This window comes from Phaseolus vulgaris, chromosome 5 (assembly GCF_051622355.1).
Source record: "Phaseolus vulgaris cultivar YP4 chromosome 5, ASM5162235v1, whole genome shotgun sequence".
Taxonomy (NCBI): domain Eukaryota; kingdom Viridiplantae; phylum Streptophyta; class Magnoliopsida; order Fabales; family Fabaceae; genus Phaseolus; species Phaseolus vulgaris.
Genome location: NC_143502.1, coordinates 4,907,651 through 4,923,096, shown reverse-complemented (window position 1 = coordinate 4,923,096; position 15,446 = coordinate 4,907,651). Strand labels below are relative to the sequence as shown.

General features: G+C 29.4%; 1 protein-coding gene across 1 annotated transcript; it reads right to left on the bottom strand.

Moving 5' to 3' along the window:
* Nucleotides 1-7,720: 7,720 nt before the first annotated feature.
* On the bottom strand, nt 7,721-15,224 carry LOC137836159 (uncharacterized). Its single transcript, XM_068645016.2, has 7 exons — nt 15,220-15,224; nt 10,010-10,452; nt 9,462-9,685; nt 9,237-9,365; nt 8,247-8,870; nt 7,917-8,093; nt 7,721-7,798 (listed from the first exon to the last, which is right to left on the bottom strand). Exons 1-7 carry the CDS (start codon nt 15,222-15,224, stop codon nt 7,721-7,723), a joined length of 1,680 nt encoding a protein of 559 aa, XP_068501117.2.
* Between the last annotated feature and the right edge of the window lie 222 nt (nt 15,225-15,446).

Genomic DNA, 15,446 nt, shown 5'->3' with positions numbered 1-15,446 from the left:
GTTTTCTATTTTAATATTGTCACGTAAATATTCTAAGACAATAAATATTTTATTTACAAGATTATAAATTATTATATTTGACTATGTTTTTATAAATAATATATATTTATATTGATATTATTGATTGTTTATATTCATTAGAAATCATAGAGACTAATTTTAGAGAAAAAAATAATTAGTCACTATATCAATTAAATTGGATATTATTTTAGAGACTAAAATAATTATTGATATCTAAATTAGTTTATATTATTAATAAATACTTTCTAAATTTATTGATATATAAAATAATTTTATTATTAATAAATAGTTTATAAATTAATAGTTAAAATATTCAATAACATATATGTTTATCCTAAAATAAACTTTCAAAATCATTAATAAAATGTTAAAAGTTGTTGCAAGACTATTACTTATGATACAAATATTTCAATAACTACTTTGGGATATGAATTTATACACACTGCAATATTATTCACGTCCACTACAAGAAAAATTCATTTTAGCTACCAACAAAAAGTAAGGGCTATAAACAAGAAGCCACTAGTAATGATGAAGTCTACTCAAGTTGGACACAAAAATAAATGTCAAATATTGTTGCCACAATGGAGACCTTTAACTCACACTAAAAATTATTAAAATAATAATAGTAAGTTAACATCTAGAACAGAACGAAGACGCAAAATAGATGCAATGAAAAAAATTAAGTGACATAATAAAACTGAGTCTAGAATGGAAACACAAAGTGGATGTAAGTTAAAAATTATTAAAATAATAATAATAATAATAATAAGTTAGTTAGCGTCTAGAATGGGGACACAAAGTATATGCAATCAAAAAATAAGTTAAGAATGATATTGCGTCCAGAATGTGGACACAAAGTGGATGCAAGTTAATATTTTATTACATTTAGCATAGGTCTAGGCGACACTAATATTTGTTTCCCAAGTAGTGTCCCCAATGTTGACAATTTACTCACATTTGCTTTGTCACGTAGTGTCCCCAATGGCGATGCTAAGTTTAATAATTATTAAGATCTCACATTGACTAGAGATTAGGACATTTCATAGTATATAAGTGGGTGCAAACCTCATCTTATAAGCTGATTTTATGAGGTTAAGTTAGGCTTATAGTTCACTTCTTAATATGGTATCAGAGCCATTTCGAGTCTATCCTAGCAATTGTTTGTTGGGCTTATCAGACCACCTACTATCGGTCTGTTATCGGACCACCCATAATATATAGTCTCACACATATAAGTGGGTACAAACCTCACCTTATAAGCCAGTTTTATGAGGTTGAGTTAGGCTTAAAATCTATTCTTAATAATTATTTTATTTTATATTCATTTTAGTGTCCCCCAAACCTACACTATAGTTAAATAATATATTTTTCTTTATGTAAACTTAGTCAACACTACCTTGTAAATTTGTGTCCCATTAGAGGTCGTCTCTAATGCATAGTCACCAAAAGATTAGCTTCCATTTCTATTGGGACACTAAGCCCACACTAGCCCCATGTAGCGTCTCTCTTTTCCTCTTTGTGTTGCGTTTTTTGGATTCTACCATCATTATTTCTTGTAGTTATTAGATAAAAAAACTTATCCTCTTTGTAATTATTTTTGGTAAATAACCTAATATTTCTCATTTGAGAATTTTTAAGTGTGTTGTATATGTCTAATTGGCCCACCAAAAAGAACTACGATGGGTTTAACATATGTTGGATTAATAATAAAAATATCTTGTATAATCGAAAAAAATGACTTAATTTATTGATTGCCATTTTGAAGAGTCGACATTCCTAAGTTGTGATTCCTTACTAGGACTACGGTTGACGACCATTGAGCCTGTGCCGGAGAGCAGTGTGTCGATAGTGGAAGAGAGAAGTTAGGAGGATTGTTAGAGATGGTGGAAAATGGGATTAAAGGTTATTTCAGACGACAAGTCATTTTATTGAAATTTTGAAACTCATAGTATTTTACAGAGGTTCCTATGGTATTTAACAGAGGTTTTGAAACCCATTGTATTTTACAGAGATTTTGAAACCCATGATATTTTACGGAGGCTTTTAAACAATGGTATTTAATGGAGCTTTTGAAATCAATAGTATTTTATGGAGGTTCTTAAACCTATGGTATTTAACAGGGTTCTGAAAGACTTTTTATGAAGTTTAAAAAAATCTCGGGAAATACGTTCCTCAATAATGATTTAGCGGGAAAAAACTACAACTTTAAATAAATGACTTAATAAAGGTTTTAACCCTAAATAATTTATAAATAAACTCTTGTTAAAACTATTTTTTTTCTTCCTGTGTCTAAATATTTTTTTTGAAAATTTTTATATTCCGAGTCAAGTTTCAATCTTTGGGATCCATTAAATTACGTTAATCATATCTAACTCAAACGCGATTTTTGTAAGAAAAAAATAAAACCATGACCTACCAACCTGAGTGAAGCATGGTGATGAATGATTGTAGCAAAGATGGATGAATAATTTTACACAATGATGACAAGGTACTATAGTTTTCATGAATTGTTTTTTAACCCGTGAAAAATAACACATGATCATATCTAAAAAGGAGCCAAATCAAGTCACATCTCACCAATTGTAACTATCATTCACATGCAAGATTCCTATTTCCTTTTTGTTGCCTACATGCATGCATTAAGATTCCAACTATTCGTCAACAATTTTGTTATTATATGTTAACCCTATTTAAAGACCCTTTCATCATCACCCAACATCTTTATCCACATCTATTACATGGCTCTAATTTGGATTTGGATTTTGCATAACATATTTATATGATTATGTAATGATTATTGTCACGTCAATAAACAAATTTAATTCATAAAACTACTTCTGTTAATATGTTGATTAATGATTAAAAAACTACTAAATCAAGGTTAAATTTTAACCAAGATTGTTCATCAAAATTAAAATCCAGTTGGTGCTGGTTGTCGTTTTCAGATGCTCACTAGTTCCTGTGAGAAATGGTGTAATGTTAATTAGAGTGGTTGCATTATTCTGGATTCATGTTAATTAACATAGAATTTTTTAAAAATATATAAATATGTACATGTTTAAATTATATAAAAAAATGTCAACAAATATTATAATCAAATAAGTGATAAATCTTATAAGTATATCCTCAACGATTAATTTATTTTAAAAATATGATTAATTTCATAGAAATTATTATTTGATGATATTATAACAACTCAAAAAGGGAAAGTTTTAACTCAAAAGACTAACTACGTGAGTATAATTAATTAGTATGAAAGGATAATAATCCAAATTACTAATTCATTATATAGAAGAGTTTTATAACTTATAATGCTACAATATTATTAATAAAACACTTCTCTCGTGTAATATAAAGTCACCAAACAATTATTCATTCATGCATCTCTCCCAACAATTCATTCATAATTCATAATGTAAAACTATATATATATATATATATATATATATATATATATAACATGGTGAAAATAGAAAAGTGCCATGAAAAAAGGAATTCACAAGTATTTCATATGACTCTATCCAGATTTCTCGCAGTATTCACCTTATTCCTCCCCTAACCCTACCAAATATGTTTATTTTGTAAATTTATTTTTCCTTTTCTTTCTATAAAATTAAAATCAGTATTTCTAATTCTTATAGAATATGTGAACTTTGATTTTATTTTATATAAAATATTTTCCTTTTATTCTGATTCTATAAAATATTAAATCACTATTTCTTTAGTTCATAAAGAAACCAACATAAAAACTCATTCAATTTACAATGAAAAAAACGTATTTAAACCATAATTTATTATAATACTTTTTACAATTTGCATTTATTAGGTTCAATAATTTTTTTAACTAAATAAAAATATTCAAAGCTCCAAAAAATAATTTTAATTCATTGTTAACATCTTCAAACACTACAAGAAAATCATTAAATAAAAACTAATTTTAGAAACCAAAATAATTAGTTATTATACTGACTAAATTAGATATCATTTTATAAACTAAAAAAATATTGATATCTAAAGTACTTTATATTATTAATAAAAAAATATAAAATAGTTTCTAAATTGGTATCTAACCATTAACTATTAAGATTTTAACCACTACCTACTTTATATTCTAAGTCTATTAGTCTTTTAGAAACTAATTTAAAATCTAAAATATTAGTAATTAAAATCTTGGTAACTAACTTAATATCAATTTATAAACCATTCATAAATTTTTATTAATAATAGAAACCATTTTAAATATCAATAATTTTTAATCTCTAAAATAATATATAATTTAATTAATATAATAACTAATTATTTTTTATCTTCAAATTTAATTTGTTATATAATGATTTTTTTATATTGAAGACTAGAAACATACAGTGAGATAAAATATAAAAACTTATAATATCTTCTAACCTTATATAATTTAATTATTGTGAGTGAACAATTAATATATATCCAGCCTCATATTTGGATATAAGGTCCACTCTATGTAATAACCGACACAGGCATTTAGTGTAAGTTGTCATGAAGCTAATGCACCCAGACAAAGAATCTTTTGTATTTTGTGTGTGTGATTCTTCTGTTTATCACACTGACTCCTTGCACACTCCATAAATCATCATAAATTGTACAATTCATGCATTGGTTGAGAGTAGTAGCATAGCATGGATGCATATAGTAAAACTCTTAGCTTCTGATACTTCAGAACATAAGAACAGCTCCATGTTTAAAATTCAGATCTGGTGAAATAGAGATCATTTATGTTCATCCAACAATCTGTTTGTGTTTTACTTGTAGTTGTTGAAAGGGCACAAACTTTCACAAACCCTTGCCATTGCAAATTAATGTGCTGTCCAGATATCTATTCATGATTCCATGACAATTCTGTCACACTTAAGAACTGAGCCTGCAAATGTTGTAGTTCTCACTCGAATTCATAGAAATAATAAAAAAAACATAAAATTGGTTTAATAATGAGTTCAAAATGATATTTACAAAAGTAATAAAGAAGAATTTCTATAAATTAATTATTATCTAGTTGCGATTTACATTACAAGAAAATTAATATTAATTAATAACTAATTTTAATTAATAAAAAATAATTAGTTGTTATGACTAAATTAGACATCATTTTAAAAATTAAAATTTTTTGGTTTCAAAACTAATTTTTATTATTGTTAATTGATTTCTAAATTGGTACTATCAAGGTTTTAACTACCAAATTTAAAATCTAAATAATTGTCAGTTAAGACTTTGGTAGCTAATTAGATACCAATTTAGAAACTATTTAACAATAATACAAACTAATTTAGAAATCAAAATTGTTTTTAGTCTCTGGTATCTAATTTAGTTACTATAACAACTAATTATTTTTTTGTCTCTAAAATTGATTTTTATTTCATGATTTTTTTGTAGTGTATTATCTTAAAGAAAAAATTATTAGTATTTAAAGTATTTTTTATTATTAATAAATATTTTTTAAATTCGTATTTAATTAATTACCAATGTTTTAGCTATCAATTTTATAATCTAAATAATTGGAGTTATAATATTGGTAGCTAATTAGAAACCAATTTAGTAACTATTTATCAATAATAAAAATTAATTTAGTTACTAATAATTTATTTAGTTTTTAAAATAAGATATAATTTAATTAATATAATAATTAATTATTTTTTGTTTTTAAAATTGATTTATATTTAATGAAAATTTATAGTAGTTTTTGTAAAAAAGAAAATTTGAACCAAGGTTGCTCTCAAATTTGATTCCATAAGGAAGCATTAATTTATTTGAATGAAGTTGACATTAGAAAAAGGAAAAGGAGGGGAATGTATTTAATGAATAGTGAGAATAAAACAAGATGGATTATAATTGAAAAGATTCCCTTGGAAATAATTGGTAGTTGTCTAATAATTGACCCAAAGACGTTTGAAACAAACAAAAAGTGAGTTTGCAAATGGGTATTTTATAAATGGATGGAAACTACCAAATTCATGATAAATTTCACATGTTTACAGTGCTTCGAGCCTTAAATAATAGTCACCATGTGTGATCTTAGGCTCGGACACTTGGTGAAGAACAAAAGAAAATTATTTTTATAATTTAAATGTTTGTTTTAGATTAATTTAATTTAAAGAAAAAAATATATAGTTTTAAAATAGTTTCAAATCAACAATGAAAATGATTGTTTGTGGTAAAGGGAAAACTGAATTAAAAAAGAACAATTGAACAGAACAAATTATTCCCCCCACCTCTTATAATTGATTCAATCATTTGTTAACAAAATAACAATTCATAATTCGGGCTTAATTATATTTTTAGATAGAGAGAGAGAGTTTTAAATGTGAATAAAAATATATTAATCAATTATATGCAAATTAAAAATAATAGATCTATATGGCAATGCATATGAATTAATTTTTATATTTTCTTCTTTTTCTCTATATCTTAAAAATGCTTATACAGAAACTTTGTCCAAATAGATTTATAATTATTTAATTAAACAATTTTTAATTAAAGTTTGAATTATTTTTTATCTTAAAAATTCTAACAATACTTTTCTCTCGACAATCTTTGATGAAAGTAGCAAATTGTGTAAGTAATAAAGTAATAAGTAATATCATATCACCAAAACTTGTGCTATAACTAGATAAAGTAAGTATTATATGAGATTTGGAAATGAAAATAAAAAAATTTATATAAATTTTTATTAAGATATTTGATAAATTAATAAAGTATAATAATGAGAATTAAAAATTTATTGAAACATATTTCAAATGTCAAAATAATCAATAAAATATAATAGAGTTCTCCTCGGCTCCTTCTAAACTTTTTCGATTAGGAATAACTTTGTTAAATGAAGACATGGCATTGAAAAATAGGATAAAATAATGGGTCAAAAATAGGTTTGGAACAATGGGTGTTGTAGAAAAATAGTTATAGGAAGGAGTTTAGACTAACGTTCTAGTTATCTATAAGGCTTCTATACTAAAGAGTGAGAGCAAGAGAAAAGAGATAAATTTTGGAACCAAACAGACAAAAATTCATTACACATTTTAAGTATGAAAATTACATAAGAGAAGCTCTCTATTTATAGAACTAAAATGACTATTAGAACTCTCAAAAACTCTTCATTTATGGAGTGGCATGTGCCACCTTAAAAACTCTCCATTGGTGGATTTCCATGTGACAATCCATGTCTCCAAAAGCTCTCCATTTACAAGTTGACATGTGGCACAAAGGAAAATATAAGACAAGGAAGGAGGTGCCTCATATGCTCCAAAAAGAGGAAAAGTTACTTGTGCATTATATTTGTAGTAGGTTTCAATAGAGAAAATTGTGTAATATGTTGATCAATAAATTGAGAATTGTGTTTATCAAATGATATAAAACACTCACATATAAATAAAATGGTAGTGATGTAAGGTTTCAAAATGCTTTTATCTAAGAGGGTGGCTTTATCTTATAGTTGTCTTCTTAAAATAAAGCGTTTTGTTTAAGAAGACCACTCTACCAAATAATCATCCTCTTAAATGAAGTTAATTTAAAAAATGTAACCGCATTTTCAATTACAACGTCTGAAAGTAAAAACGTCTTAAATGTGGGATCGTCATTTTGATATTTTGTACTAGTGTTCTTTAGTTGATGAAACTTAAATTTTGACTTTTGAAATTATGTGTGAGTCTTTTTTTTTATCAACAATAAAAAATCAATAATTGGGAACCACTCCAGGGGTGGTCCAACCCTTATACATAAATAACATTACGATTCTCCTAGCTAGAACCGCCTACCAAAATGCAAAAAAATCATTAACGGATCATCCTCATACAGTCCAAAGAATTCAGAACCCAATTTGAGTAAGGAAAGGGATCACAACTAGACTTTGTGTAAATCCAAGAGCAAACCTTTACTTGCGCCAAAGCAAAAACTTCTACCGCATTTGCCACTCCCCTATTGAAGATGACAGAGTTCCTATGTTTCCAAATTTCGCTCACTACACCAACCCAAATTGTACCCCAAACAATGTCCTCCGAAGTAGAAGCCTGACATCTCCTGAATTGAAAAAAGTTTGTCTTAGGATCCTTGTGAAATACAAACGACACTCCAAGCCATGTAAAGCAAAGACTTCAGACTCGCCAAGCAAAGTCACAAACGAAAAATAAAAGACTGGAAGACTTTTCCTCATTCCCACACAAACAACATAAAAAATTTTCAACCACCACCCCGCGCCTTACCAAACTACCCCTGGTAGCAATCTTATTCTCCATCACCCTCCAAGCAGTGAACAAAGCAGATGGCAAGGCTTTACACCTCCACAACATACTATAGACTGAAGAAAACTCCCCAACTCGGTCCCTCCTTAACTGAACGTAGGCAGAGTTAACTGTAAAAGATTGACATCCCCCAGCCTTCCAAACCCAATTATCCGCCTCTCCCAGGACCAATTTCACCCCTTGCAGTGACTGAACCAACTGCTCCGCCAAAGACTTCTCCCAAACGAAAAAGGGTCTACGCCAGTCAAAATGCCACACCCAAACACCATTAGCCCAATACCCAAACTTAGCCACCTTTGCATCAATGGTCGAACTAAGAGAGAACAATCGCGGAAAAACTCCCTTTAGAGCACTGCAACTCAACCAACTATCCTCCCAGAAAGAAATGTCCTTTCCATTACCAACATACCACTTGAACCCATCTTCAAAACTTCTCCCCCAACCCTCTGACGCCCACACCTCCTTCAAATCTTTCCACCACAGAGAGCCCCTCTTAAAATTACCTTCTCCAACCTCCATATTTAGAAACAAGAATCTCCTTCCACAAACCTCCCTTATCCGTGACCAACCTCCAAATCCACTTACCTAACAAAGCCAAGTTAAACACCCTTAAGTCAATAATACCAAGACCCCCATCATCACGAGACTCACACACCTTATTCCAAGAGGCCCAGGCAATCTTCCTTCCTTCGGCACCCCATCCTCACAGAAATTCCTTTGTATCTGAATTAACTTATCTGCCACCACTGAAGGCAATCTGAATAGTGACATATAGAATAACGGAATTGAAGAGAGAATAGACTTGATCAAACAAACCCTCCCTGCCAACGACAAACACTTGCCTTTCCATCTTGAGAGTTTACCCTAAACTCTTTCTACCACCCCATTCCAAAAATCACCACACTTATGACACCCTCCTACCGGCAACCTCAAGTAGACAAAAGGAATTACCATCGCTTTGCAATTAAGAATATTCGCAAAACACAGAAGCGAGCTTTGATCCAACCCCGTCCCACCAATTTTACTTTTCAAGAAGTTCACCTTAAACCCAGAAGCAAGCTCGAAGCATAACAGGATAACCTTAATATTGAAAACGCTTTTGGTATTAGCTTCACAAAAGAATAGAGTATCATCAGCATATTGTAACATACTTACCTTCACTTTAGACCTTCATACCTCCAAACTGTCTATCAACTTCTTCTCTTCTCCCATCCTAGACACCCCGGCCAACCCTTCCGCTACTATAAGAAACATAAACGGAGCTAGCGGATCACCTTGACGGAGTCCCTTCCTAGGAGTAAACTCCCTAGTAGGACTACCGTTCACAAGTACAGAGACAGAAGCAGCTTCTAAGCAACACTTTATCCAACGTATCCATAGATCACAAAAACCCAACCTTTCTAACATATAACAAATAAACTCACAACTTATCAAGTCATACGCCTTCTCATAATCAACTTTGAAGAAAACACAACTCTTCCTTTTTCTTTTGTATTCTTCCAACACCTCATTAGCTACTAGCACACTGTCCAGCAAACCCCTTCCTTCAAGGAAAGCCGACTATCTAATATCGATGACCTTGCTAATCACCTTTTTCAAGCGTAAAGACAATGCTTTTGAGATAATTTTATATAAGCATCCGACTAACGAGATCGGTCTAAACTCGCCAAATTGCTGAGGATTTTCTACTTTTGGAACAAGACATATGAAAGAAGCATTTGTACCTCTAGGCCAATTACTCTTAGACGCAAAGTCCTTCACTGCTGACAGCACATTCGTTTTTAGAATATCCCAACAATACTTTATGAAACCAAAATTAAACCCATCGGGATCAAGACTCTTTGAACTATCACAATTCCATATCGCTGCCCTAATTTCTTCTTCAGAGAAATCTCCAACCAACAACTTATTATCTTTTGTTGAAATAGAATTGAACCTAACATTGTCCAACCTAACCTGACAATCTTCTTTCTTGGCAAACCTGTCCTTAAAGAAAACACGGGTCTTGTCCTTGATCACATCCTTATCTACACACCACCTACCGTCAACATACACCCCATGCAACTCATTCCTCGCCCTTCTCCATTTAATTGACGAGTGAAAGAACTTTGTATTAAGATCTCCTTGTTTCAGCCATTCTGTCTTGCTTTTTGATACATAACCGCCTCTTATTTAAACTTAACATTATTAAGCTCAGCTAATAGAAACCTTTTTTCCTCCCTTTCTGCCTCTTCTAAGCCTCTTTCATCATCTTGTGCATTTAACTCGTTAATCCTTTTTTTGCAACTCCTCACTAGTCTCTAAAAACTTAATAGGGTTGTAATTGCCTTATATACATATACATGTGCATAAATATTAAACTTATATAAAAGCATGTATTGTACTAAAAATAATAATATAGAAATGGCACTGTGATGTTCAAAGGAAAAGCAGATATATATGTGGAAAAGGAAAATAAAGGTTGTTTTGCTGCTACAGAATCTGAGTAATAAGTAATCCTTAATTCCGAGAGACAAAGATTAAACCAGAACTTGGTTAGTTCAACAAAGAAATAAAATTTGGATTGGAAATTTGGCTTTTTCCATTTTTTAAATCTGTATAACTAAAATGAAAATCTGATCTGGAATGCTATAAAATATAAATTAAAGTAAAATCCAAATTTAGATAAATAAATTTTTAATAAATCAGAGTAATGCAGAAAACAGAACCATTTGATTCAATCAGATTTTTTTGTTCACCCTTAGATTTAACTAATTCTCACATAATGTTAACAAGTAAAACAATTTTAACAAATTTAGAACGAATATCCAGCAAACTATAGCAAGAAAATATAGGTATAACTTACTACCAAATTCTTTATTATATATATATATATATATATTAGACACACACGTACCTAAATTTGGTCCAAAAACGTAGATGTGGGGTGATGTCCAGCTTAGCTAAAGCTGTATAGCAACAACCCTATTTTTTGGTCAAATAGTGGGCATAAGTAGTTTAACTCTAAAACCAAATTCCAGCTTCTACCACACCATCACTATTATCTCAACGTATTCAATTTATTTTCCAACTTTGATTTTTCATCTAACAATGTGAAAACCCTCAAAATCTTCTTATTCTCCTATATTATTCTTCTTAATATGTCTGACTTTTCACGGCATACATGTGAATCCATTTTTCTTTTTCAATCTTCCCACTCATATGAAACTATTTTAGTATGCAATGCACTGACTTAAGAGAAGGAATTTGTACACTAAAGTTATATGGTACTACATTCCATGAAAAGATCAAAGAAGTCAAACGTGCTAGTTATTAAAAAAATTATTTAAGTTATATGAAGTCAAGTTGATCAATTCATTGAATAAAATCATTCAAAGATATTTTTGAGAAAATTAACTAAGATAAAAAAAAATATATTTTTCAAGAAACTCCATAAAAGGCAATTATCAAGGTATTTCGATAAAATTAAAGGAATTGAGCGAGATATTACGAAATAAAATAGTCTTCTAAGACACAAATTCACTATATATTATAAATTATTCACATAGAACAAGAAAGTAAGACGTGTTGACCACATTTTAGAATAAATAATCATCACAGAGTGTATAAATATTTAAAGTGTTTTGGATACTATTTTTAGTGTAATATATATATATATATATATATATATATATATATATATATTAAACTATGAAAATCCTCAATATATGGTTAATGAAAGTACATTTACTGCTATGTAATCTCATCTTTCTGATTTTATAATATCTTATTCTTCATTTTACTATTATTTTATCTCTTGCCTTTAAATTAACAGTCTTGTTTTCATGTTGCTAGAATTTATGTTAGTCATTTTACTGTTTTCCAATTCTTCGCAAATATTTTAATTTCATATTGTTTTAAAATGCTCTTAATTTTATTATTTAAAGTTGATTTAATACTTCTTTCAAATAGTATTTTTAGGAATATATGACTAAAATTTATCAAAACGATTGTATTATTTTCACATTCAAGGATATGTGTTAATAGTTGTAGAAGTCTAAGTCTAATCCTCTCAGAAATGAATTACTTAGTAAAATAAACCATCTTCTTATTGGCATTGAAATGCCTCTATTATGGTTTGTTTTACGACTTTGACTTCAAAATCTAATGGAAGACACTAATGTATACTTTTGATTAATAATAATATATAATTATTATATATTGGAATGAAAAATGTATGTAATGAAGAACACACGTTTAACTCTTTTGCTTGAAAAAATTATCTAAGATTAGTATGTAGTATAATACACAAATTTAAGTTCAGTTCCTTCATATTAATAAGTATTAAAAAGTAAATTTAAATTTATCTTAATTTTATAAAATTAATCTTATAAATTGTAGATATGAAATCTTTAAGACATCATTTTAAGTTAATGATTGAGTCATCTCAAAAATGAAAATATATATGAATGTTTTTGATAACACAAAATCCTTTCAATAAAATTAATTTATACTATATTTTATGTCTAATTAATATAAAATATCTAAGATAGAAATCAATTTCTTCTCCAAATCTATTAGAAAATGAAAAATCGATATACTGTTATTTAAACATAACCTGTTGCTTGTTAATTATCTTGACATGTTGCATAGTTCGATGTTGAGATTTGTCCTAGTTTAGAACCAGAACTATTTGATGTCTTAATTGACAAAGAAAAATTTGATTTTTTTAATCAAGGAGTTTTATTTATATGATACGAAAATTGCACCACACTAAATATAAACAAGTATTAAAAAAAACAAATATAGTTATATTTAGCATGCATACTATTGCACATATACGGTAAGAAAAAACCTATTCTTGATTAACTCCAAAAAGATAAGACAATTATTCTAAGTAGAAATAGTGAAAATGTGGGGTTAGGGAACATAATAAAAATACAGATGAAATTTTTATGAGTTTGGAGAAGTAAGGAAAATTAAATAGTTTTGGATTAAATGAGATAACTTATGTAAGGCTAAGAAACAAGGTGGTTTGGGAATGAAGGAGATAAAGATGTTTAATTCTACTTTCCTACTATGGACAAAAGAGGGACCTATATAGTACTTGGAATTGGTTATACAATTGTTGATGTGTCAGTAATCCTTTGATTTCTTTCTTCAAGTCTCCATCTCCAAATGTTGATGCTCGACCGGGGTGACTTGAAAAAGGTACTCCGACGTTCAAGTAAGTACTCTGTATAAAGAGTGTATTTTGTGAAGCTAATTAAAGCGTACCTTACACCTCCGCAGAGGGTTTTATTTATAGTGTTGGTTATGGGCCCTTGCCATGATGGGTCGAATATCAGTTATTAACTGATATGCATCGTGATCCCTGATTTATAGGAAGATATATTGGTATATAGGTATGTTGGAATATCTGGAGAATATTTGCAACATCTTTCAGTTAATCAGTATTTAGCTTATTTGTCGAAGATATTTATCGCATATTTCGGGATATGAATATGACTCATTAAGTGTTATTGTAATTGTTGTTATTTATTGTGTAACTTGAGGTGTTCTTTGACTTGGTTGATCGGTCACTAGGCCCGAGACTGGCTCGTCCAGTATTAAACAGTACACTTGCCGCCAAAGCTCGAAGAGATGAAATTCTGAAGAGTCGTAAAATGGTCGTTGGGCTTCCCAAGGAGAATCCTATTTTTTGATTGCGTGGGGGGATAGTAATTTGAGTTAGTCGAGGAATTATCCTTGACGAATTCAGTTGGAGTGAAAACTCCTATTATTTTGATTGCCTGAAACGATAATAACTTGAGTTGGTTGAGGAGTTATCCTTGATGAATTTGGTTGGAGTGAAAACTCCTGTTATTCTGATCGCCTGAGACGATAATAACTTGAGATGGTCGATAAGTTATTCTTGATGATTTTGGTCGAAGTGATACTCTTATTTTATTTTGGTTGCATAGGGCGATAATATTGTTATTCTGGTCGCGGGGTGATAATAATTCTAATCGCACGAAACGATAATAATTATGATCGAATGAGGCGATAATAATAAATTTTTGGTTGCACGTGACAACAATAATTTTTTATCGTACGACACAATAATATTATTCTGGTCGCGCGGGGCGATAATAATTCTAATCGCACATGGCGATAATATTTTTCTGGTCGTGCGAGGCGATAATAACTCTGTTCGCACCAGATGATAATATTTTTTTGGGCAATAATAATTTTGATGGTACGAGGTGATAATATTTTTCTGATCGCATAGAGTGATAATAGTTTGCTGATAGCGTGGGGTGATAATATTTTGTTGATCACGTGGGGCGATGTTCATGATAAAATCTCAACATATTTTAATGCTGATAGATTTAAATAACAATATTTATGTTGGGATGATAATAATTTTGATCGCACAGGGCGATAATAATTCTTTCAGAATAAAATCTAAATAGATTTAAATAACAACAATAATCTCAACAGATTTAAATCATAACAAATTTAAATAACAACAATAATCTCAACAAATTTAAATCATTACAGATTTAAATAACATCAATAATATGAACAAATTTAAATAACAACAATAATCTGATTTAAAAAACTACATTAACCTCAACATATTTAAATGATAACAGATTTAAATAACAACAATAATTTCAACAGATTTAACTCATAACAAATTTAAATAACAACAATAATTTTGATTGCACGGGGCGATAATAATTCTAATGATGATAATCATAACAAATTTAAATAATAATCATTTTCCTCATTACTTCACATTGGATTTATATCCGATTAAGATCATATCGGTCAACGTTTAAACCTTTCCAATTAGGAGGAAGGTCTGCTTCCATGATTTGATCAGTAAAGAAGTGTCCTTTAGGTTCCTCCTCCAAAATAAATGATGATAATTATAACAAATTTAAATAATAATCATTTTCCTGATTACCTCATATCGGGTTTATATTCGATTAAGACCATATCGATCAATGTTCAAACCTTTCCAATTAGGAGGAAGTTGTGCTTCCATGATTTGATTAGTAAATGAGTGTCCTTTAGGTTCCTCCTCCAAAATAACAATGTGTTCTTGATTTTGCCATCTACCTTGTTGATACCACTTGCTTGCTTTGACTCTATCTCGGCCCCACGGTGGGCGCCAATTGTACCTGTATGGAC

What these genes read in the sequence shown, in the direction of transcription:
- LOC137836159 (XM_068645016.2), bottom strand. An exon ending in TTGCTACCAGGGGTAGTTTG is followed by an intron (nt 8,094 to 8,246) that starts GTAAGGCGCGGG and finishes GTATTTCACAAG; the next exon opens with GATCCTAAGACAAACTTTTT. An exon ending in TTGCTTTGGCGCAAGTAAAG is followed by an intron (nt 7,799 to 7,916) that starts GTTTGCTCTTGG and finishes GCATTTTGGTAG; the next exon opens with GCGGTTCTAGCTAGGAGAAT.